The 24,851-nt window shown below is 39.7% G+C and overlaps 1 protein-coding gene across 1 annotated transcript in view; it reads right to left on the minus strand.

Moving 5' to 3' along the window:
• Positions 1-244: 244 nt before the first annotated feature.
• The window catches only part of GRIN3B (glutamate ionotropic receptor NMDA type subunit 3B), a 187,229-nt gene continuing 162,622 nt past the window's right edge, over positions 245-24,851 (minus strand). The window contains exon 9 of the mRNA XM_085638494.1: positions 245-3,660. Within this exon, the coding sequence (XP_085494620.1) occupies positions 3,276-3,660 (385 nt within the window). The 3' untranslated portion in view covers positions 245-3,275. The remainder of the gene's footprint in view (positions 3,661-24,851) is intronic.

Consider the following 24,851-nt stretch of genomic DNA (forward strand, 5'->3'; position numbering starts at 1 on the left):
GTGCGGGACTGTTTGAGTTTTGGTAGTTCTTTGGCAGAAGACGTTTTAAGAGTACGGACAGGTAGTTGGTTGGCATGGTTTTGATCTGGTTGGTAGGCGGTCCTTCGTGGCCCTTGGTGTATGTCATTTACCCTGAAAGAGCATTCCCAGGTACTGGTCAATTCTGTAGGTTGGTCTTTTGACAAGATTTGTTTTGGATTATTTGTTTCTCCCCAAAAATTACCAAGTCTTTAAAAAAAAAAAGTTTTTCTGTAAAAACAATTTTATTTGTTTTCATTTGTTTTATATGACTGCATTGTCCTTTTGAAACCGCCTAATATTGGTGTATTACATAGAGGTAGAAACTGCACAAAAAAACAATATTCAGTTTAGATGTAATTTAACAGTCCCATTACATAGTTTATAAACCGTGCACAGTACAAACTGAATGTATTCAAGTGCCTTAAAGTAAGAATTAAATATTGCTCAAATCTGTGCATTGGCACCAAGTCCTGCTTTTTCCTTGTAGGGGTTACCTTCCTGTGACGGGCCTGTGTGTACCCTATGGTGATCATAATGGGAGCGTTGCTGGGGTGGTCCTGCTCTCGGTCTTTTGGGGTTACCTGTCACGGTCAGGCCTGTGTACACCTGATGGGATTGTGGTTGAAATGATACTGTCAGTCTGTTTGGAGTTACCTGGCAATGTCTTGCCGCTGTACGTAATGAGGTGAGAAGACATTTGCTGCTGTGGTCCTGCTGCTGTCTCTGGGTGTTACCTGCTAATTCGTTTCACTCTGCTTTGTGCAGACACACCTTTCAGAATGTAGGCATGGAACAGATCTACAGAAAGCTATGAGATAAGCACTTTGTTCAGAGAAGACCCAGCCTGCCGCTGTCCCTTCAGACTTGGAGATCACCAGGTTTAGCGGAGGGTTTTCCCTTAGTCAGTGACACCTTTTACTGTTTACATGAAAGTATTCTTTGACCTCATCTTAGTTTGCTTCAGAAAGCTGTTCTTGATTATGCCGATCTGTTCAGGTCCCAGAATTCTCCTGCTCGGCAGCACCTGAATACTTTCCATGCTTTACTTTGGTATCCGGATGGGGCCAAAACAGTCCAAAATGGTTTCTAGTTTCAAGAGCACACAATGAAAAGGCTAAACTGTTTCAAAGATTGGTATTCGCATTTTGTGTTTTCTCCATAAAATCTCTCCAGAGGACTGACCTAACTCTCTAAGGTAATCCTGAGAAATCCTCAGTGCTATGAGAGGTGGTTCCTGTTACACCCTGCATGATATCCTTTGATGGAAATCTGCAAAGCAGCCACATGGACATCGGGTCATGTCGCCAAAAGGTACTGCTCAAGTTGGCCAATTTATCGTGAAAGGACGCTTGTTCCTCGCTTCCATCCAACTTTTGAAGTTTTTCTGATTCTCACTCTAGTCTGAGCATGTGAATTTGTAGAGGATATGAGGGTAGAGAATTATGCTCCTAACCTGCCACCCTAGTGTTTCAGTTAAGTCTCTGGTGATGAAAGTGCTTCCTACTCAACATCTCTTTAGTATTGGCTGCTGAGCTGTCCCATCACTGCTCCATAGGGAACCTAGGTTACATTTCACTGTCTCCGGCATCACAAAATGGTTCATCCTTCAAGGATATCAAATGGCTACAAATGTTAACATTACCTTTTCCAAGTCCAGCATTGCTTCACAGTCACACACTGGCAAAATATTCAACCTTGCAAGTGAGTCTTTTTCTTAGCTGTTGCTCCCCTGCATAGCGCCCTGGTCCGCCCGAGTTACTTTTGTATCAGGGTTACTCTGCTTTAAGACCCATACCCTTACTGTGAGTAATTGTTCTGTCTTGTGCTGCCTTCCTTTATCTCCTAGCTTCAGTGGTACGTGCCTTTTTGGATATATGTGAAGGAGTACATATGTTTTACAGGAACCAGAAAGAAACATTGGTTTCCTATGTGGCAATTTAAGCAGCTCAGGGTTGAGAAGTGTACGTTTTTTGTCCCCCCCGCCCCCCACAAATGAATAGAGATGAAGTAGAATGTTAATGTTTGCTTTTTAGGTCTGACTTCACAACACCGCTGTATGCATAGCATCTAACTACAATTCCTTTAAAATATCCAGTGTGTGTTTTGGATGCACCCAAAGGAGTATTTTGGTCTCAAGTCGCGCTATTAGCTGTTTGCTGGATCATTCAGCTTAATTTGAAGTGCTCGTGTTACAATGCACGAAGGACTAATTTACTTCTCAAACGGTACAACGAAGTGTGGCGTATTAAATTATCTAATAGATTCACCGTGTACAGAAACCAGTAGTATTTTGCTTTGTTCAGGGCTCAAAATGCTTACCAGGCTTGTTTACTTTGCCAGTGCTTAGCTTATTATGTTGATGTTTTTAAGATGCTGTGTCCCCTAACACCTCACAATGTGAACTAATTCTCTCATGATACCTAGCCAGGCCTGAAGGTGACAGCAATTACCTTGTGCTAGCCCTAATCCCACCCAGGTCTAGAGGTGGCATGTCTAATCCCATGTCAATACCCTGTGCATACTCAGGCTTTGCGGATTGGCACAGAAATACTGTGGGCCACATCTGAGTCCATACAGCCATAGAAGTGTCCTGCTCGCTATGCCTGTGCCAGTCCCCCGAGTCCATGTGACCTAGAGGTCACATTGTTATTCTGAGCCAGAGCCCAGTGAGGCCGTCTTTGTCTCCCTGCATCAATCCTCTGGAGGCCTCTAACATTCTTTGTACCTATCCTCTGCACCATGTGGAAGTGACCGCCTTTGTGTCCCGGTGTCAATCCCATGAATACATTAATTTTAGAGGTGATGCGTTTTTTATCCCTGAACTAATCCTCATAACCGTTCATCCCCACTGAGGACAGGAAAAGACGGGTGTGCCTGCCAAACCCTTGAGCCCAATCTGGGACATGATCTATATTCCTGTGCAAATCCTCTGAGCCCATCTAGTTCCAGTGGTGACGGGCCTTACATCTCTATGCCAGACTCTCAAGCCATTCAAGCGTTAGAGTTGACAGACTGTATGAACCTGTGACATTTCTTTCCCCAACAGGTAGGTGGGCTTTTGTCAGGATCTGCATCCTTTAGTGGAGTCTGTTCTTTTCAGCCCTGTTCTGTGCATCTCACCAGCCTTCAGTATATATTCCTTTGCTCTGGTCCCACAGCTGCCTCAGTCCCATAAAAATAATTCTGTTTTGAGGATTTAGAAAGTAACATGGTTCAAAGTCCTTGGGGAGGTGGCCCCGCTCTTAGGAGTCCCATCACCTGTCCTCCTTGTTCTCTCTACAGGCAGAAAGGCAGATGCTGTTGAGAGGTGTCTGCAGGGAGGACATCAGCTCGCTTTTCCTCACCAGGGCAGCCCTCAGCTGCTCCTTCATCTTAAGAATATTCAGGTCCAGTTCTTTAAGTTCCCGTTCACTGGGGTTTCCTTCCTCTGGCTCAGGAGGTCGCCCATTCTCACAGTGCCCAAGCTGGCCATCCTTTTCCTGGGGGGAAACTCCTGTAGCCCCGGGATCCTTCTCCAGGTTAAAGTGCACATGCCGGTTCTCCTTGGCCACTGCCCGCCGTAGATTGTTCCATCGTGCTCGACTATCAGCTCTGCTTATGCTTGGGGGAGGTGCATCTTGGCTTCCTTTAAGGTCACTCCTAAAGAGAAATACAGAGAAAGCAATGAAATGTGTTGCCTCGCCCCTTCCTGTAACCAACAAGAACACCCAACAAATCCACTGCAAAGGTTACTGCCCCACCACCAGTCAATCACCATTGTCTACAAGTCAGGGTAGTTGATGGAGTCTTACAGCCGCAGATTGCTTACCTTAAAATTATCTCCAGGCGTCAGACTGGATCTGCAAATTCTTTTGTGATCAGTACCCCCGTGTGTAGATAAGTGGTGGTGTTTGGCTCTGTGTGGCATCATCCGCGCCAGATATAACCTGTGCAGTTCTTATATAGGTGCCACCCCAGTGCGCTGTTGTCTGTTAATATTCGTGGCTTTCCACTAGTTTGGAATACTAGGGCCCCGAGAGGGAAATAGCCCTGTTCCTAGAATTCCATTCGAGGGGAGAAGGGTGGATTGGTAATTAATCTGAGGCTAGAAATATTCTCTACCAAATAATTACTGAAGGTAAGTAACTTGTTCATATGATTGAGACTTTAAGCCATAGATATCATACCTCAGAATAGATACCTCAGAATAGATACCTAAGCAATACCTCCTTGGAGGTAGGTCTACAAACTGATTCACACTTACAAAGTCCTGCAGGATCGAAGGAGCAAAGAGCCCTTCCTGGCGGACCGGACTTTCCACGCAGTAATGCTTCATGAATGTGTGTAGAGAAGCCCATGTTGCTGCCTAGCAGATATCCAGGACCATAACTCCATGTGCTAACACAGTGGTCGCAGCCTTGGCTCTGGTGGGATGAGCATGCAAACCTTCATGGGGTTGCTTCTTGGCAATGTGTATATCTTAATGCATAGCCTGATCCATCGGGAGATGGTCTGCTTCAAGAGGAAGGTCCCAGGATTGGTCTGGAGTCCAAGATCCTCGTCTAAGTCGTCTTTGTGTAAGTCCCACCGTAAGAAGTTGTTTTTTACTCCCATCTGTCAAAGTTATCTGACAAGGGAGTGTTGTAATTTGAGACCTGGCTCTGCAGTTGAACCTGCGCCTGGGCAGGATCTCCACCTCCCTAAATTTCCGGGAGCTATAGCGACCCTGCTATGAGTTCTAGGAGGACATGCACCTCATATGGGCAGCCTGTTCCTGCTGGTGCACCTTTGGGCCCTGCTTGAAGTCACATCCCCTTCTCCAGTCTGGCATTTCCACGAATGGACTTGAACCAGCACCGGTCGTACAACCTCGACCTTCCCTGATGCCAGCGCCATCTCCATTCTCATCCTCCAGTATGGAACCAGAGCCCTATTCGTATGGGCTGGGGCCCATGGAAGAATGAGTTACTGTAAACTGAAGAATACTATCCCCTAACATGGACTGGTGTAAGGATTTGGCGGATGCCAACAGATTAGGCACCTTTCCAGATACTGGCATGGTGTCTCCTCCTACTGTGGCTACGGAGGAGGGAGCCTCATTTGGTATGGTGGTGAGAAGGGCGGCTAAAGTCCTGGACCTTAGCCTACCCTCAGTGGAAGTCCAGACTGACGTCTTGATGTTGGTTCTTCAGCTGGGAGTGACCACCTCAGAACCGCTTCTCCCATTTAATTAAGCCCTCATTAACGTCCTGCTTGGGACTTGGTCCAAACCCTGCACAATAAATGCCTCCTGTGAACAGGACTATTACTTGCCGCCACCACCCTGCACCTGGGACACCAATTTCCTCACACAACACCCTATACCTAAGAGCTTGGTGGTCCTAGCTTCCACCCCTTAGCAGACCCTTCCCCCCCCCCCCCCCACCCATTTGCGATATGCTGTCGCAGGACCATCTCTACTTGATCTACTAGTAAGTGACGGTTCTCTTGGACAAGGGAGCCATAGAGATGATGCCAGAAGTAGGTTGTGGTTGTTATTTCTGCTATTTTCTGGTGCCCAAGAAGGACAGAGACATTTGTGTCAGCCTGACCTGCACTATCTAAATTTCTTCCTCAAAAAGAAGTTAAAAATGCTTACCCTTGCTCATGGCCTGCATAACCTGATTCCAGGAGACTGGATGGTAGCGTTAGACTTGCAGGATGCACACGTCCACATTGTTGTCATGTCAGCCCGCAGGCGTTACCTGTGGGGCATCAACACTTTCAGTTTGCTATGCTCCCTTTTGGCCTTAACAGTGCCCCTCGTGTGTTCACCAATGTGATGACCGTTGTTGTAGCTCATCTGTGGAGACCGGGGGTGTTAGTCTTCCCCTTATCTTGATGTTTAGTTATTGAAGGCGGGCGCGCCCCAGGCTGTCATCTCCCACCTCCAGACTACGACGGACCTCCTGCATTCACTGAGGTTCACTAGCGACAGCCCAAAGCCACATCTGACTCCGTTTCAGATGCTCCCTTTTATCGGAGCTATTCTGGACACTGCAGTTTCGGTCCTAGCCTCCGGAACTAGGAGTCCAGGATATTCAGGCTATGATACCGATTTTTCAACCTATATCCTGGATTTCGATGAGACTGACTGAGGCTGCTGGGCCTGATGGCCTCAGAGGGAACTGCAAAAGATCTGCAGTGGTTTTTAACGAACTGCGATTGGGTCAGCAGCAGACCACTCACCCTTCCCTAACCACATCTCACAGTGGTGACAGATGCATCACTTCTGGGATGGGGCTCCCATCTGGGAGATGTGGAGATCGGAGGCGGAATCTGGACTCCTCATCTTTGTTGGAGCTCTGAGCGATCCGGCTGGCATTAAAAGCCGTTCTACCCTCTATCAAAGGAAGACTACTGCATGTGTTCATGGACAACAGTACCATGTGGTACTGTAACAAACAGGCCAGGGTGTGGGGTAATGGACCCTTCATCAATATGCCCTGCGTCTCTGGACGTGGCTGAAACAGCAGGCCATATCCCTGGTGCGTCAACACCTGGCAGGCTCTCTGAATGCCAGGGCTGGCCAACTCAGCTGCAGATGCCTAGCGACAAGTGGCATCTCCATCCGAAGGTGGAGCAAGATCTCTTTCAGCAGTGGGGAGAGCCTTGGTTAGATCTGTTCGCCTCTGCCGAGAACGCGCTATGTCAGCAGTCCTGTGCGCTGGAGTTTACAAGGCAGCTATAGCTCTATAACTGATTTAGTCTTGAGTGCACCTCTGGCCTCCTGTACACCTTTCTGCCCATACCACTCCTGTCCAGAGTGCTCAAGATCAGGAACGACCGGGCCGAAGTCTTATGACTCTAGACTGGGCATGGAGAGCCGGGTATCTCTAGCTTCTCCAACTGAGCATTGATGCTCCAATCAGGCTGCTCCTTCTGGAGGATTTTCTGTCGCAGCAGCAGGGGTTGGTACTTCATTCGAACCTGTGAACACTATGCCTTCTTATATGGTTCTTAATTGGTGGCAGTTGCCAGCATTCGACCTTCCTCCTGAAGTCTGTAATGTTGTTTTGGCAGGCAGGCGTCCCTCTACCAAGACCGCGTTTGCCTGTCTGTGGCACAAAACGTTAAAATATTGTACAGCAAGATCTACTGATCCTCTTTCTGCTTTCCTCTCTCGGGTCCTTTTCTTTATTTTGACCATTGCCCAGCAAGGCTCTGCTCTGGGCACTCTCAAGGGGTACTTTTCTGCCCTGGCTGCCTTTTTGAGGCTGCCAAACCAACCCTCTTTCTTTAAATCCCCAGATGTAAATTTCTTTCTTAAGCGGCTTGTACATATGTTTCCACCTGCCCTTTTTATCATGCGTCAGTTGGACCTTAATTTTGGTTCTCACCTTTCTGATGTGTGCTCTGTTTGAACCTCTGCACAACTACCCCCTCTGGCTGCTTACCATCAAAACAGCCTTTAGTAAGGGGTAATAACATGCTAGGAGAGGGAGCAAGTTGCAGGCTCTGTCATCCAAGCCTCCTTATAAGTTAATGCGTTGCACTAGGCCCTTTCTTACCAAAAGTGGCGACTCCATTCCATGCGGGGGGGCAATCAGTCACTTTGCCCACTTTCTATGCTCCTCCGCAACCTTCTAAATTAGAGGCGCGACTCCGCCGTTTGGAACCAAAAAGAGTATCGTCTTTCTGCCTTGACCACACAAGAGTTCCGGGTGTGCGTCCAACTCTTAGTCCTCTGCTGTACCGCGCAACTTTCTTTGATTCCACTATCTCATGATGGGTCGTCCTCTGCATCAATATTTGCTACGCTCAGGCCCAAAAAGCAGCCTCCTGAAGTCTTAAGGGCTCACTCCACCAGAGCTAAGGCTGCGAACACAGCGTTGCAGCCTGGAGTCCCAGTCCTTATCATTTGTCAGGCAGCAACGTGAGCATCCCTGCTCACGTTTAACAAGCACTACTGCCGGCACAGCTATTTGGTCTGCTTTGTCCTGCAGGACTTTCAGGGCTAACCACTAGAGATGGTATTGCTTGGGTATTCTAAGGTAAGGAACCTGCAGATAAAGTCTCTTTCAGATGAACCAGTTACTAACCTTTGGTGATGTCTTATCCGTGAGAGACAGGATCTAGACATAGATTCCTTACTAACCCACCCACCCTTCCTGCACTGTGGAGAGGGCTAATCCCTTTCAGGGCCCTAGTAGTTCTGAACACTTCATGGCTCCGCGTGGGGAAGGTAAGTGATGTCATAGTACTGAGGTGGAGGTGCTGCTGCTGCTGATGACAAGCAAGGATGATGTTCATTGGAAAGTCTTTTAGATCCAGTGTGATGTTCTAAGGTAAGGAATCTAGCTAGATCATGTCTCTACCAGGTAAGACATCACTGAAGGTAAGTTAGTAAACTAGTCCTAGTAGAATATCTTAACCCCTTCGCCGCGGCAGGAATTCCGCCGCGGCGCTGGGGGGGTTTGGGGGCAGGTGCGGTGACGCTGTGCTCGTGACGGAACCACTCCGTCACGAGTCACGGGTGAGCTGTGCTCATGACGGAGTGGTTCCGTCACGTCTCTGCCCACTGCGCTAATCGCCCGCACAGGCGGGGAATTAGCGCCGCATGGGCGGAGCGGCCGCCAACGGCCGCAGCATGACGGAACCACTCCCTCATGAGCACAGCGCACCCGTGGCTCATGACGGAGTGGTTCCGTCATGAGCGGGGAAGGGGTTAAGTGTCCTAGTGTTGAATGACCGTTAGGGTCATTCTCGACATTGCTAAGTTAGCATGAGCTCTGCTGCCATGATGCTGCTTTTGCGCACGTTACTACATAACTTTATTTTGCAAGACAGTTCTCATGTGAAAGGCACAAACGGTCTACTTTCTGCGTTGTTTGCTGTTCCTGGAGTTTAGTCTGAACACTATGTGCAAGGTTGATAAACATGCCCCTTGTTGTTCTGTTCTGGTCAGTCCCTAGCACCTAGACAAAAAATACTACACACAGCTGCACTGCTGGAAAGCTTGTGCTTTGATATTACAGGGATGCAAGTTCACATGGAGGGAAACCTTTCCTTGCTGAAGAGCTATGCTGTTCCTATGATGTAAAGCTACCATCTAGGCTCTAAGGTATGGAGTCTGCTGACTAAGCCCAGAGATCTTCCTTTATATAATAATCCTCAAACTTACCAAGGGGAGGGTGGTTAGGCCTTATAGTCCTTTTTCCACTGTCTGTATATGATGACATCCCCCTTCATATTCTATGGTATTGAAACAATGCTAACTGTTCTAGGTTTATGCATGTTGCTGCTGGTAGTGGGTCGTATGCTACATTAAAGTTAAAATAAACATTTTGAACTATACAGTGACACGTACGAATGAGTGAGCGAAAGGGTATGTCTTGCTACCGCGATATATGAGAGTTGGGAGTATTCTGTTCTGGGTTGTCTAATCATTTGTAGCTTCGTGATTATATAGGAGAACGAATGAGACACCATAGCTAGTCTGTTTTAGGTACTAAGGTGGTAAGAAGGTACAACCCCTATACACCGAGGTCCTGTTTTCCTGCGCATAGTTCTGTGTATATGCAGAATCCCTGCAACATTAGTTGCATATTCTAAGTAGACTAGTCCTAGTAGCATATTATAAGTGTCCCATTATAAGTAGACTAGTCCCTGTAGCATATTATAAGTGTCGCATTATAAGTAGACTAGTCCCAGTAGCATATTATAAGTGTCGTAATTCTAGTAGCATATTATACGTGTCCCACTATAAGTAGACTAGTCCCAGTAGCATATTATAAGTGTCGTAATTCTAGTAGCATATTATAAGTGTCCCATTATAAGTAGACTAGTCCCAGTAGCATATTATAAGTGTCCCATTATAAGTAGAGTAGTTCCAGTAGCATATTATAAGTGTCGTAATTCTAGTAGCATATTATAAGTGTCCCAGTCCCATATTATAAGTGTCGTAATTCTAGTAGCATATTATAAGTGTCCCATTATAAGTAGACTAGTCCCAGTAGCATATTATAAGTGTCGTAATTATAGTAGCATATTATAAGTGTCCCAGTAGTATATTATAAGTGTCGTAATTCTAGTAGCATATTATAAGTGTCGTAATTCTAGTAGCATATTATAAGTGTCCCATTATAAGTAGACTAGTCCCAGTAGCATATTATAAGTGTCCCATTATAAGTAGACTAGTCCCAGTAGCATATTATAAGTGTCGTAATTATAGTAGCATATTATAAGTGTCCCAGTAGTATATTATAAGTGTCGTAATTCTAGTAGCATATTATAAGTGTCGTAATTCTAGTAGCATATTATAAGTGTCCCAGTAGCATATTATAAGTGTCCCAATTCTAGTAGCATATTATAGGTGTCCCAGTAGCATATTATAAGTGTCCCAGTCCCATATTATAAGTGTCATAATTCTAGTAGCATATTATAAGTGTCCCATTATAAGTAGACTAGTCCCAGTAGCATATTATAAGTGTCGTAATTATAGTAGCATATTATAAGTGTCCCAGTAGTATATTATAAGTGTCGTAATTCTAGTAGCATATTATAAGTGTCATAATTCTAGTAGCATATTATAAGTGTCCCAGTATAAGTAGACTAGTCCCAGTAGCATATTACAAGTGTCCCATTATAAGTAGACTAGTCCCAGTAGCATATTAGAAGTGTCGTAATTCTAGTAGCATATTTTAAGTGTCGTAATTCTAGTAGCATATTATAAGTGTCCCATTATAAGTAGACTGGTCCCAGTAGCATATTATAAGTGTCCCATTATAAGTAGACTAGTCCCAGTAGCATATTATAAGTGTCGTAATTCTAGTAGCATATTATAAGTGTCCCAGTAGCATATTATAAGTGTCCCAGTCCCATATTATAAGTGTCGTAATTCTAGTAGCATATTAGAAGTGTCCCAGTATAAGTAGACTAGTCCCAGTAGCATATTATAAGTGTCCCATTATAAGTAGACTAGTCCCAGGAGCATATTATAAGTGTCGTAATTCTAGTAGCACATTATAAGTGTCCCATTATAAGTAGACTAGTCCGAGGAGCATATTATAAGTGTCGTAATTCTAGTAGCATATTATAAGTGTCCCAGTAGCATATTATAAGTGTCCCATTATAAGTAGACTAGTCCCAGTAGCATATTATAAGTAGACTAGTCCCAGTACCATATTATAAGTGTCCCATTATACGTAAACTAGTCCCAGTAGCATATTATAAGTGTCGTAATTCTAGTAGCATATTATAAGTGCCCCATTATAAGTAGACTAGTCCCAGTAGCATATTATAAGTGTCGTAATTCTAGTAGCATATTATAAGTGTCCCATTATAAGTAGACTAGTCCCAGGAGCATATTATAAGTGTCCCAGTAGCATATTATAAATGTCGTAATTCTAGTAGCATATTATAAGTGTCCCAGTAGCATATTATAAGTGTCCCATTATACGTAGACTAGTCCCAGGAGCATATTATAAGTGTCCCAGTAGCATATTATAAATGTCGTAATTCTAGTAGCATATTATAAGTGTCCCATTATACGTAGACTAGTCCCAGGAGCATATTATAAGTGTCGTAATTCTAGTAGCATATTATAAGTGTCCCAGTAGCATATTATAAGTGTCCCATTATACGTAGACTAGTCCCAGTAGCATATTATAAGTGTCCCATTATAAGTAGACTAGTCCCAGGAGCATATTATAAGTGTCCCATTATAAGTAGACTAGTCCCAGTAGCATATTATAAGTCTCGTAAGTCTAGTAGCATATTATAAGTGTCCCATTATAAGTAGACTAGTCCCAGTAGCATATTATAAGTAGACTATTCCCAGTAGCATATTTTAAGTGTCGTAATTCTAGTACCATATTATAAGTGTCCCATTATAAGTAGACTAGTCCCAGTAGCATATTATAAGTGTCGTAATTCTAGTAGCATATTATAAGTGTCCCATTATAAGTAGACTAGTCCGAGGAGCATATTATAAGTGTCGTAATTCTAGTAGCATATTATAAGTGTCCCAGTAGCATATTATAAGTGTCCCATTATAAGTAGACTAGTCCCAGTAGCATATTATAAGTAGACTAGTCCCAGTAGCATATTATAAGTGCCCCATTATAAGTAGACTAGTCCCAGTAGCATATTATAAGTGTCGTAATTCTAGTAGCATATTATAAGTGTCCCATTATAAGTAGACTAGTCCCAGGAGCATATTATAAGTGTCCCATTATAAGTAGACTAGTCCCAGGACCATATTATAAGTGCCCCATTATAAGTAGACTAGTCCCAGGAGCATATTATAAGTCTCGTAATTCTAGTAGCATATTATAAGTGTCCCATTATAAGTAGACTAGTCCCAGTAGCATATTATAAGTGTCCCATTATAAGTAGACTAGTCCCAGTAGCATATTATAAGTGTCCCATTATAAGTAGACTAGTCCCAATAGCATATTACAAGTGTCCCATTATAAGTAGACTAGTCCCAGTAGCATATTACAAGTGTCCCATTATAAGTAGACTAGTCCCAGTAGCATATTATAAGTGTCGTAATTCTAGTAGCATATTATAAGTGTCCCAGTATACGTAGACTAGTCCCAGTAGCATATTATAAGTAGACTAGTCCCAGTAGCATATTATAAGTGTCCCATTATATGTAAACTAGTCCCAGTAGCATATTATAAGTGTCGTAATTCTAGTAGCATATTATAAGTGTCCCAGTATAAGTAGACTAGTCCCAGTAGCAAATTATAAGTAGACTAGTCCCAGTAGCATATTATAAGTGTCCCATTATACGTAAACTAGTCCCAGTAGCATATTATAAGTGTCCTATTATAAGTAGACTAGTCCCAGTAGCATATTATAAGTCTCGTAATTCTAGTAGCATATTATAAGTGTCCCAGTCCCATATTATAAGTGTCGTAATTCTAGTAGCATATTAGAAGTGTCCCAGTCCCATATTATAAGTGTTGTAATTCTAGTAGCATATTATAAGTGTCGTAATTCTAGTAGCACATTATAAGTAGACTAGTCCCAGTAGCATATTATAAGTGTCCCATTATAAGTAAACTAGTCCCAGTAGCATATTATAAGTGTCGTAATTCTAGTAGCATATTATAAGTGTCCCAGTAGCATATTATAAGTGTCGTAATTCTAGCAGCACATTATAAGTGTCCCATTATAAGTAGACTAGTCCCAGTAGCATATTATAAGTGTCCTATTATAAGTAGACTAGTCCCAGTAGCATATTATAAGTCTCGTAATTCTAGTAGCATATTATAAGTGTCCCAGTAGCATATTATAAGTGTCCCATTATAAGTAGACTAGTCCCAGGAGCATATTATAAGTGTCGTAATGATAGTAGCATATTAGAAGTGTCCCATTATAAGTAGACTAGTCCCAGTAGCATATTACAAGTGTCCCATTATAAGTAGACTAGTCCCAGTAGCATATTATAAGTGTCCCATTATAAGTAGACTAGTCCCAGTAGCATATTATAAGTGTCCCATTATAAGTAGACTAGTCCCAGTAGCATATTATAAGTGTCGTAATTCTAGTAGCATATTATAAGTGTCCCAGTATAAGTAGACTAGTCCCAGTAGCATATTATAAGTGTCCCATTATAAGTAGACTAGTCCGAGGAGCATATTATAAGTGTCCCATTATAAGTAGACTAGTCCCAGTAGCATATTATAAGTAGACTAGTCCCAGTAGCATATTATAAGTGTCCCATTATAAGTAGACTAGTCCCAGTAGCATATTATAAGTGTCCCATTATAAGTAGACTAGTCCCAGTAGCATATTATAAGTGTCCCATTATAAGTAGACTAGTCCCAGTAGCATATTATAAGTAGACTAGTCCCAGTAGCATATTATAAGTGTCCCATTATAAGTAGACTAGTCCCAGTAGCATATTATAAGTGTCCCATTATAAGTAGAGTAGTCCCAGTAGCATATTATAAGTGTCCCAGTCCCATATTATAAGTGTCGTAATTCTAGTAGCATATTATAAGTGTCCCAGTCCCATATTATAAGTGTCGTAATTCTAGTAGCATATTAGAAGTGTCCCAGTCCCATATTATAAGTGTTGTAATTCTAGTAGCATATTATAAGTGTCGTAATTCTAGTAGCACATTATAAGTAGACTAGTCCCAGTAGCATATTATAAGTGTCCCATTATAAGTAAACTAGTCCCAGTAGCATATTATAAGTGTCGTAATTCTAGTAGCATATTATAAGTGTCCCAGTAGCATATTATAAGTGTCCCATTATAAGTAGACTAGTCCCAGTAGCATATTATAAGTGTCCCATTATAAGTAGACTAGTCCCAGTAGCATATTATAAGTGTCCCATTATAAGTAGACTAGTCCCAGTAGCATATTATAAGTGTCGTAATTCTAGTAGCATATTATAAGTGTCCCAGTAGCATATTATAAGTGTCCCATTATAAGTAGACTAGTCCCAGTAGCATATTATAAGTGTCCCATTAGCATATTATAAGTCTCGTAATGCTAGTACCATATTATAAGTGTCCCATTATAAGTAGACTAGTCCCAGTAGCATATTACAAGTGTCCCATTATAAGTAGACTAGTCCCAGTAGCATATTATAAGTGTCCCATTATGAGTAGACTAGTCCCAGTAGCATATTATAAGTGTCGTAATTCTAGTAGCATATTATAAGTGTCCCAGTATAAGTAGACTAGTCCGAGTAGCATATTATAAGTGTCCCAGTAGCATATTATAAGTGTCCTATTATAAGTAGACTAGTCCCAGTGGCATATTATAAGTGTCCCATTATAAGTAGACTAGTCCCAGTAGCATATTATAAGTGTCCCATTATAAGTAGACTAGTCCCAGTAGCATATTATAAGTAGACTAGTCCCAGTAGCATATTATAAGTGTCCCATTATAAGTAGACTAGTCCCAGTAGCATATTATAAGTGTCGTAATTCTAGTAGCATATTATAAGTGTCCCATTATAAGTAGACTGGTCCCAGTAGCATATTATAAGTGTCCCATTATAAGTAGACTAGTCCCAGTAGCATATTATAAGTGTCGTAATTCTAGTAGCATATTATAAGTGTCCCAGTAGCATATTATAAGTGTCCCAGTCCCATATTATAAGTGTCGTAATTCTAGTAGCATATTAGAAGTGTCCCAGTATAAGTAGACTAGTCCAGTAGCATATTATAAGTGTCCCATTATAAGTAGACTAGTCCCAGGAGCATATTATAAGTGTCGTAATTCTAGTAGCACATTATAAGTGTCCCATTATAAGTAGACTAGTCCGAGGAGCATATTATAAGTGTCGTAATTCTAGTAGCATATTATAAGTGTCCCAGTAGCATATTATAAGTGTCCCATTATAAGTAGACTAGTCCCAGTAGCATATTATAAGTAGACTAGTCCCAGTAGCATATTATAAGTGTCCCATTATACGTAAACTAGTCCCAGTAGCATATTATAAGTGTCGTAATTCTAGTAGCATATTATAAGTGCCCCATTATAAGTAGACTAGTCCCAGTAGCATATTATAAGTGTTGTAATTCTAGTAGCATATTATAAGTGTCCCATTATACGTAGACTAGTCCCAGGAGCATATTATAAGTGTCGTAATTCTAGTAGCATATTATAAGTGTCCCAGTAGCATATTATAAGTGTCCCATTATACGTAGACTAGTTCCAGTAGCATATTACAAGTGTCCCATTATAAGTAGACTAGTCCCAGTAGCATATTATAAGTGTCCCATTATAAGTAGACTAGTCCCAGTAGCATATTATAAGTGTCCCATTATAAGTAGACTAGTCCCAGTAGCATATTATAAGTGTCGTAATTCTAGTAGCATATTATAAGTGTCTCATTATAAGTACTAGTCCCAGTAGCATATTATAAGTGTCCCATTATAAGTAGACTAGTCCCAGTAGCATATTATAAGTGTCCCATTATAAGTAGACTAGTCCCAGTAGCATATTATAAGTGTCCCATTATAAGTAGACTAGTCCCAGTACCATATTATAAGTGTCGTAATTCTAGTAGCATATTTTAAATGTCGTAATTCTAGTACCATATTATAAGTGTCGTAATTCCAGTAGCATATTATAAGTGCCCCATTATAAGTAGACTAGTCCCAGTAGCATATTATAAGTGTCGTAATTCTAGTAGCATATTATAAGTGTCCCATTATAAGTAGACTAGTCCTAGTAGCATATTATAAGTGTCCCATTATAAGTAGACTAGTCCCATTAGCATATTATAAGTGTCGTAATTCTAGTAGCATATTATAAGTGTCCCAGTATAAGTAGACTAGTCCCAGTAGCATATTACAAGTGTCCCATTATATGTAAACTAGTCCCAGTAGCATATTATAAGTGTCGTTATTCTAGTAGCATATTATAAGTGTCCCAGTAGCATATTATAAGTGTCCCATTATAAGTAGACTAGTCCCAGTAGCATATTATAAGTGTCGTAATTCTAGTAGCATATTATAAGTGTCCCAGTATAAGTAGACTAGTCCCAGTAGCAAATTATAAGTAGACTAGTCCCAGTAGCATATTATAAGTGTCCCATTATACGTAAACTAGTCCCAGTAGCATATTATAAGTGTCCCATTATAAGTAAACTAGTCCCAGTAGCATATTATAAGTGTCGTAATTCTAGTAGCACATTATAAGTGTCCCATTATACGTAGACTAGTCCCAGTAGCATATTATAAGTAGACTATTCCCAGTAGCATATTTTAAGTGTCGTAATTCTAGTACCATATTATAAGTGTCCCATTATAAGTAGACTAGTCCCAGTAGCATATTATAAGTGTCGTAATTCTAGTAGCATATTATAAGTGTCCCATTATAAGTAGACTAGTCCGAGGAGCATATTATAAGTGTCGTAATTCTAGTAGCATATTATAAGTGTCCCAGTAGCATATTATAAGTGTCCCATTATAAGTAGACTAGTCCCAGTAGCATATTATAAGTAGACTAGTCCCAGTAGCATATTATAAGTAGACTAGTCCCAGTAGCATATTATAAGTGCCCCATTATAAGTAGACTAGTCCCAGTACCATATTATAAGTGTCGTAATTCTAGTAGCATATTTTAAATGTCGTAATTCTAGTACCATATTATAAGTGTCGTAATTCTAGTAGCATATTAGAAGTGTCCCAGTATAAGTAGACTAGTCCCAGTAGCATATTGTAAGTGTCCCATTATAAGTAGACTAGTCCCAGTAGCATATTATAAGTGTCCCATTATAAGTAGAGTAGTCCCAGTAGCATATTATAAGTGTCGTAATTCTAGTAGCATATTATAAGTGTCCCAGTAGCATATTATAAGTGTCGTAATTCTAGTAGCATATTTTAAATGTCGTAATTCTAGTACCATATTATAAGTGTCGTAATTCCAGTAGCATATTATAAGTGCCCCATTATAAGTAGACTAGTCCCAGTAGCATATTATAAGTGTCGTAAATCTAGTAGTATATTATAAGTGTCCCATTATAAGTAAACTAGTCCCAGTAGCATATTATAAGTGTCCCATTATAAGTAGACTAGTCCCAGGAGCATATTATAAGTGTCCCACTAGCATATTATAAGTGTCGTAATTCTAGTAGCACATGATAAGTGTCCCATTATAAGTAGACTAGTCCCAGTAGCATATTACAAGTGTCCCATTATAAGTAGACTAGTCCCAGTAGCATATTATAAGTGTCGTAATTCTAGTAGCATATTATAAATCTCGTAATTCTAATAGCATATTATAAGTGTCCCATTATAAGTAGACTAGTCCCAGGAGCATATTATAAGTGTCCCATTATAAGTAGACTAGTCCCAGTAGCATATTATAAGTGTCCCATTATAAGTAGACTAGTCCCAGGAGCATATTATAAGTGTCCCATTATAAGTAGACTAGTCCCAGTAGCATATTATAAGTGTCGTAATTCTAGTAGCATATTATAAGTGTCCCATTATAAGTAGACTAGTCCCAGTAGCATATTATAAGTGTCCCATTATAAGTAGACTAGTCCCAGTAGCATATTACAAGTGTCCCATTATAAGTAGACTAGTCCCAGTAGCATATTACAAGTGTCCCATTATAAGTAGACTAGTCCCAGTAGCATATTACAAGTGTCCCATTATAAGTAGACTAGTCCCAGTAGCATATTACAAGTGTCCCATTATAAGTAGACTAGTCCCAGTAGCATATTATAAGTGTCCCATTATAAGTAGACTAGTCCCAGTAGCATATTATAAGTGTCCCATTATAAGTAGACTAGTCCTAGTAGCATATTATAAGTGTCCCATTATAAGTAGACTAGTCCCAGGAGCATATTATAAGTGTCGTAATTCTAGTAGCATATTATAAGTGTCCCAGTATAAGTAGACTAGTCCCAGGAGCATATTATAAGTGTCCCAGTAGCATATTATAAGTGTCGTAATTCTAGTAGCACATTATAAGTGTCCCATTATGAGTAGACTAGTCCCAGTAGCATATTATAAGTCTCGTAATTCTAGTAGCATATTATAAGTGTCCCATTATAAGTAGACTAGTCCCAGTAGCATATTATAAGTGTCCCATTATAAGTAGACTAGTCCCAGTAGCATATTATAAGTGTCGTAATTCTAGTAGCATATTATAAGTGTCCCATTATAAGTAGACTAGTCCTAGTAGCATATTATGAGTGTCCCATTATAAGTAGACTAGTCCCAGGAGCATATTATAAGTGTCCCATTATAAGTAGACTAGTCCGAGGAGCATATTATAAGTGTCGTAATTCTAGTACCATATTATAAGTGTCCCATTATAAGTAGACTAGTCCCAGTAGCATTTTATAAGTGTCCCATTATAAGTAGACTAGTCCCAGTAGCATATTATAAGTGTCGTAATTCTAGTAGCATATTATAAGTGTCGTAATTCTAGTAGCATATAAGTGTCGTAATTCTAGTAGCATATTATAAGTGTCCCATTATACGTAGACTAGTCCCAGTAGCATATTATAAGTGTCCTATTATAAGTAGACTAGTCCCAGTAGCATATTATAAGTGTCGTAATTCTAGTAGCATATTATAAGTGTCCCATTATAAGTAGACTAGTCCCAGTAGCATATTATAAGTGTCCCATTATAAGTAGATTAGTCCCAGTAGCATATTATAAGTGTCCAATTATCAGTAGACTAGTCCCAGTAGCATATTATAAGTGTCCCATTATAAGTAGATTAGTCCCAGTAGCATATTATAAGTGTCCCATTATAAGTAGACTAGTCCCAGTAGCATATTATAAGTGCCCCATTATAAGTAGACTAGTCCCAGGAGCATATTATAAGTCTCGTAGCATATTATAAGTGTCCCATTATAAGTAGACTAGTCCCAGGAGCATATTATAAGTGTCCCATTATAAGTAGACTAGTCCCAGGACCATATTATAAGTGCCCCATTATAAGTAGACTAGTCCCAGGAGCATATTATAAGTCTCGTAATTCTAGTAGCATATTATAAGTGTCCCATTATAAGTAGATTAGTCCCAGTAGCATATTATAAGTGTCGTAATTCTAGTAGCATATTATAAGTGTCCCATTATAAGTAGACTAGTCCCAGGAGCATATTATAAGTGTCCCATTATAAGTAGACTAGTCCCAGTAGCATATTATAAGTGTCCCATTATAAGTAGACTAGTCCCAGGAGCATATTATAAGTGTCCCATTATAAGTAGACTAGTCCCAGTACCATATTATAAGTGTCGTAATTCTAGTAGCATATTTTAAATGTCGTAATTCTAGTACCATATTATAAGTGTCGTAATTCCAGTAGCATATTATAAGTGTCCCATTATAAGTAGACTAGTCCCAGTAGCATATTATAAGTGTCCCATTATAAGTAGACTAGTCCCAGTAGCATATTACAAGTGTCCCATTATAAGTAGACTAGTCCCAGTAGCATATTACAAGTGTCCCATTATAAGTAGACTAGTCCCAGTAGCATATTATAAGTGTCCCATTATAAGTAGACTAGTCCCAGTAGCATATTATAAGTGTCGTAATTCTAGTAGCATATTATAAGTGTCCCAGTAGCATATTATAAGTAGACTAGTCCCAGTAGCATATTATAAGTGTCCCATTAGCATATTATAAGTCTCGTAATGCTAGTACCATATTATAAGTGTCCCATTATAAGTAGACTAGTCCCAGTAGCATATTATAAGTGTCCCATTATGAGTAGACTAGTCCCAGTAGCATATTATAAGTGTCGTAATTCTAGTAGCATATTATAAGTGTCCCAGTATAAGTAGACTAGTCCCAGGAGCATATTATAAGTGTCCCATTATAAGTAGACTAGTCCCAGGAGCATATTATAAGTGCCCCATTATAAGTAGACTAGTCCCAGGAGCATATTATAAGTGTCCCATTATAAGTAGACTAGTCCCAGGAGCATATTATAAGTGTCCCATTATAAGTAGACTAGTCCCAGTAGCATATTATAAGTGTCGTAATTCTAGTAGCATATTATAAATCTCGTAATTCTAATAGCATATTATAAGTGTCCCATTATACGTAGACTAGTCCCAGGAGCATATTATAAGTGTCGTAATTCTAGTAGCATATTATAAGTGTCCCAGTATAAGTAGACTAGTCCCAGTAGCATATTATAAGTGTCCCATTATACGTAAACTAGTCCCAGTAGCATATTATAAGTGTCCCATTATAAGTAGACTAGTCCTAGTAGCATATTATAAGTGTCCCATTATAAGTAGACTAGTCCCAGGAGCATATTATAAGTGCCCCATTATAAGTAGACTAGTCCCAGGAGCATATTATAAGTGTCCCATTATAAGTAGACTAGTCCCAGGAGCATATTATAAGTGTCCCATTATAAGTAGACTAGTCCCAGTAGCATATTATAAGTGTCCCATTATAAGTAGACTAGTCCCAGGAGCATATTATAAGTGTCCCAGTAGCATATTATAAGTGTCGTAATTCTAGTAGCACATGATAAGTGTCCCATTATAAGTAGACTAGTCCCAGTAGCATATTACAAGTGTCCCATTATAAGTAGACTAGTCCCAGTAGCATATTACAAGTGTCCCATTATAAGTAGACTAGTCCCAGTAGCATATTATAAGTGTCCCATTATAAGTAGACTAGTCCCAGTTGCATATTATAAGTGTCGTAATTCTAGTAGCATATTATAAGTGTCCCAGTATAAGTAGACTAGTCCCAGTAGCATATTATAAGTAGACTAGTCCCAGTAGCATATTATAAGTGTCACATTATATGTAAACTAGTCCCAGTAGCATATTATAAGTAAACTAGTCCCAGTAGCATATTATAAGTGTCGTAATTCTAGTAGCATATTATAAGTGTCCCAGTAGCATATTATAAGTGTCCCATTATAAGTAGACTAGTCCCAGTAGCATATTATAAGTGTCGTAATTCTAGTAGCATATTATAAGTGTCCCAGTATAAGTAGACTAGTCCCAGTAGCATATTATAAGTGTCCCATTATACGTAAACTAGTCCCAGTAGCATATTATAAGTGTCCCATTATAAGTAAACTAGTCCCAGTAGCATATTATAAGTGTCGTAATTCTAGTAGCACATTATAAGTGTCCCATTATAAGTAGACTAGTCCCAGTAGCATATTGTAAGTAGACTAGTCCCAGGAGCATATTATAAGTGTCCCATTATAAGTAGACTAGTCCCAGGAGCATATTATAAGTGCCCCATTATAAGTAGACTAGTCCCAGGAGCATATTATAAGTCTCGTAATTCTAGTAGCATATTATAAGTGTCCCATTATAAGTAGATTAGTCCCAGGAGCATATTATAAGTGTCCCATTATAAGTAAACTAGTCCCAGTACCATATTATAAGTGTCATAATTCTAGTAGCATATTTTAAATGTCGTAATTCTAGTACCATATTATAAGTGTCGTAATTCCAGTAGCATATTATAAGTGCCCCATTATAAGTAGACTAGTCCCAGGAGCATATTATAAGTGTCCCAGTAGCATATTATAAGTGTCGTAATTCTAGTAGCACATGACAAGTGTCCCATTATAAGTAGACTAGTCCCAGTAGCATATTATAAGTGTCCCATTATAAGTAGAGTAGTCCCAGTAGCATATTATAAGTGTCGTAATTCTAGTAGCATATTATAAGTGTCCCAGTCCCATATTATAAGTGTTGTAATTCTAGTAGCATATTATAAGTGTCGTAATTCTAGTAGCACATTATAAGTAGACTAGTCCCAGTAGCATATTATAAGTGTCCCATTATAAGTAAACTAGTCCCAGTAGCATATTATAAGTGTCGTAATTCTAGTAGCATATTATAAGTGTCCCAGTAGCATATTATAAGTGTCCCATTATAAGTAGACTAGTCCCAGTAGCATATTATAAGTGTCCCATTATAAGTAGACTAGTCCCAGTAGCATATTATAAGTGTCCCATTATAAGTAGATTAGTCCCAGTAGCATATTATAAGTGTCCCATTATAAGTAGACTAGTCCCAGTAGCATATTATAAGTGTCGTAATTCTAGTAGCATATTATAAGTGTCCCAGTAGCATATTATAAGTGTCCCATTATAAGTAGACTAGTCCCAGTAGCATATTATAAGTGTCCCATTAGCATATTATAAGTCTCGTAATGCTAGTACCATATTATAAGTGTCCCATTATAAGTAGACTAGTCCCAGTAGCATATTATAAGTGTCCCATTATAAGTAGACTAGTCCCAGTAGCATATTATAAGTGTCCCATTATAAGTAGACTAGTCCCAGTAGCATATTATAAGTGTCCCATTATAAGTAGACTAGTCCCAGTAGCATATTATAAGTGTCGTAATTCTAGTAGCATATTATAAGTGTCCCAGTCCCATATTATAAGTGTCGTAATTCTAGTAGCATATTATAAGTGTCCCAGTCCCATATTATAAGTGTTGTAATTCTAGTAGCATATTATAAGTGTCGTAATTCTAGTAGCACATTATAAGTAGACTAGTCCCAGTAGCATATTATAAGTGTCCCATTATAAGTAAACTAGTCCCAGTAGCATATTATAAGTGTCGTAATTCTAGTAGCATATTATAAGTGTCCCAGTAGCATATTATAAGTGTCCCAGTCCCATATTAAAAGTGTCGTAATTCTAGTAGCATATTAGAAGTGTCCCAGTCCCATATTATAAGTGTCGTAATTCTAGTAGCATATTAGAAGCGTCCCAGTATAAGTAGACTAGTCCCAGTAGCATATTATAAGTGTCCCAGTAGCATATTATAAGTGTCGTAATTCTAGTAGCACATGATAAGTGTCCCATTATTAGTAGACTAGTCCCAGTAGCATATTATAAGTAGACTAGTCCCAGTAGCATATTATAAGTGTCCCATTATAAGTAGACTAGTCCCATTAGCATATTATAAGTCTCGTAATGCTAGTACCATATTATAAGTGTCCCATTATAAGTAGACTACTCCCAGTAGCATATTATAAGTGTCCCATTATAAGTAGAGTAGTCCCAGTAGCATATTATAAGTGTCCCAGTCCCATATTATAAGTGTCGTAATTCTAGTAGCATATTATAAGTGTCCCAGTCCCATATTATAAGTGTCGTAATTCTAGTAGCACATTATAAGTGTCCCATTATAAGTAGACTAGTCCCAGTAGCATATTATAAGTGTCGTAATTCTAGTAGCATATTATAAGTGTCCCAGTAGCATATTATAAGTGTCCCATTATAAGTAAACTAGTCCCAGTAGCATATTATAAGTCTCGTAATGCTAGTAGCATATTATAAGTGTCCCATTATAAGTAGACTAGTCCGAGGAACATATTATAAGTGTCGTAATTCTAGTAGCATATTATAAGTGTCCCATTAGAAGTAGACTAGTCCCAGTAGCATATTATAAGTGTCGTAATTCTAGTAGCATATTATAAGTGTCGTAATTCTAGTAGCATATAAGTGTCGTAATTCTAGTAGCATATTATAAGTGTCCCATTATAAGTAGACTAGTCCCAGGAGCATATTATAAGTGTCGTAATTCTAGTAGCATATTATAAGTGTCCCAGTAGCATATTATAAGTGTCCCATTATAAGTAGACTAGTCCCAGTAGCATATTAGAAGTGTCCCATTATAAGTAGACTAGTCCCAGTAGCATATTATAAGTGTTGTAATTCTAGTAGCATATTATAAGTGTCCCATTATAAGTAGACTAGTCCCAGTAGCATATTAGAAGTGTCCCATTATAAGTAGACTAGTCCCAGTAGCATATTATAAGTGTCGTAATTCTAGTAGCATATTTTAAGTGTCGTAATTCTAGTAGCATATTTTAAGTGTCGTAATTCTAGTACCATATTATAAGTGTCCCATTATAAGTAGACTAGTCCCAGTAGCATATTATAAGTGTCCCATTATAAGTAGACTAGTCCCAGTAGCATATTATAAGTGCCCCATTATCAGTAGACTAGTCCCAGTAGCATATTATAAGTGTCCCATTATAAGTAGATTAGTCCCAGTAGCATATTATAAGTGTCCCATTATAAGTAGACTAGTCCCAGTAGCATATTATAAGTCTCGTAATTCTAGTAGCATATTATAGGTGTCCCATTATAAGTAGACTAGTCCCAGTAGCATATTATAAGTGTCCCAGTAGCATATTATAAGTGTCCCATTATAAGTAGACTAGTCCCAGTAGCATATTATAAGTGTCCCATTATAAGTAGACTAGTCCCAGTAGCATATTATAAGTGTCCCATTATAAGTAGACTAGTCCCAGTAGCATATTATAAGTGTCCCATTATAAGTAGACTAGTCCGAGTAGCATATTATAAGTGTCCCATTATAAGTAGAGTAGTCCCAGTAGCATATTAGAAGTGTCCCAT

Source organism: Triturus cristatus, chromosome 12 (genome assembly GCF_964204655.1).
Source record: "Triturus cristatus chromosome 12, aTriCri1.1, whole genome shotgun sequence".
In the NCBI taxonomy this organism is placed as follows: domain Eukaryota; kingdom Metazoa; phylum Chordata; class Amphibia; order Caudata; family Salamandridae; genus Triturus; species Triturus cristatus.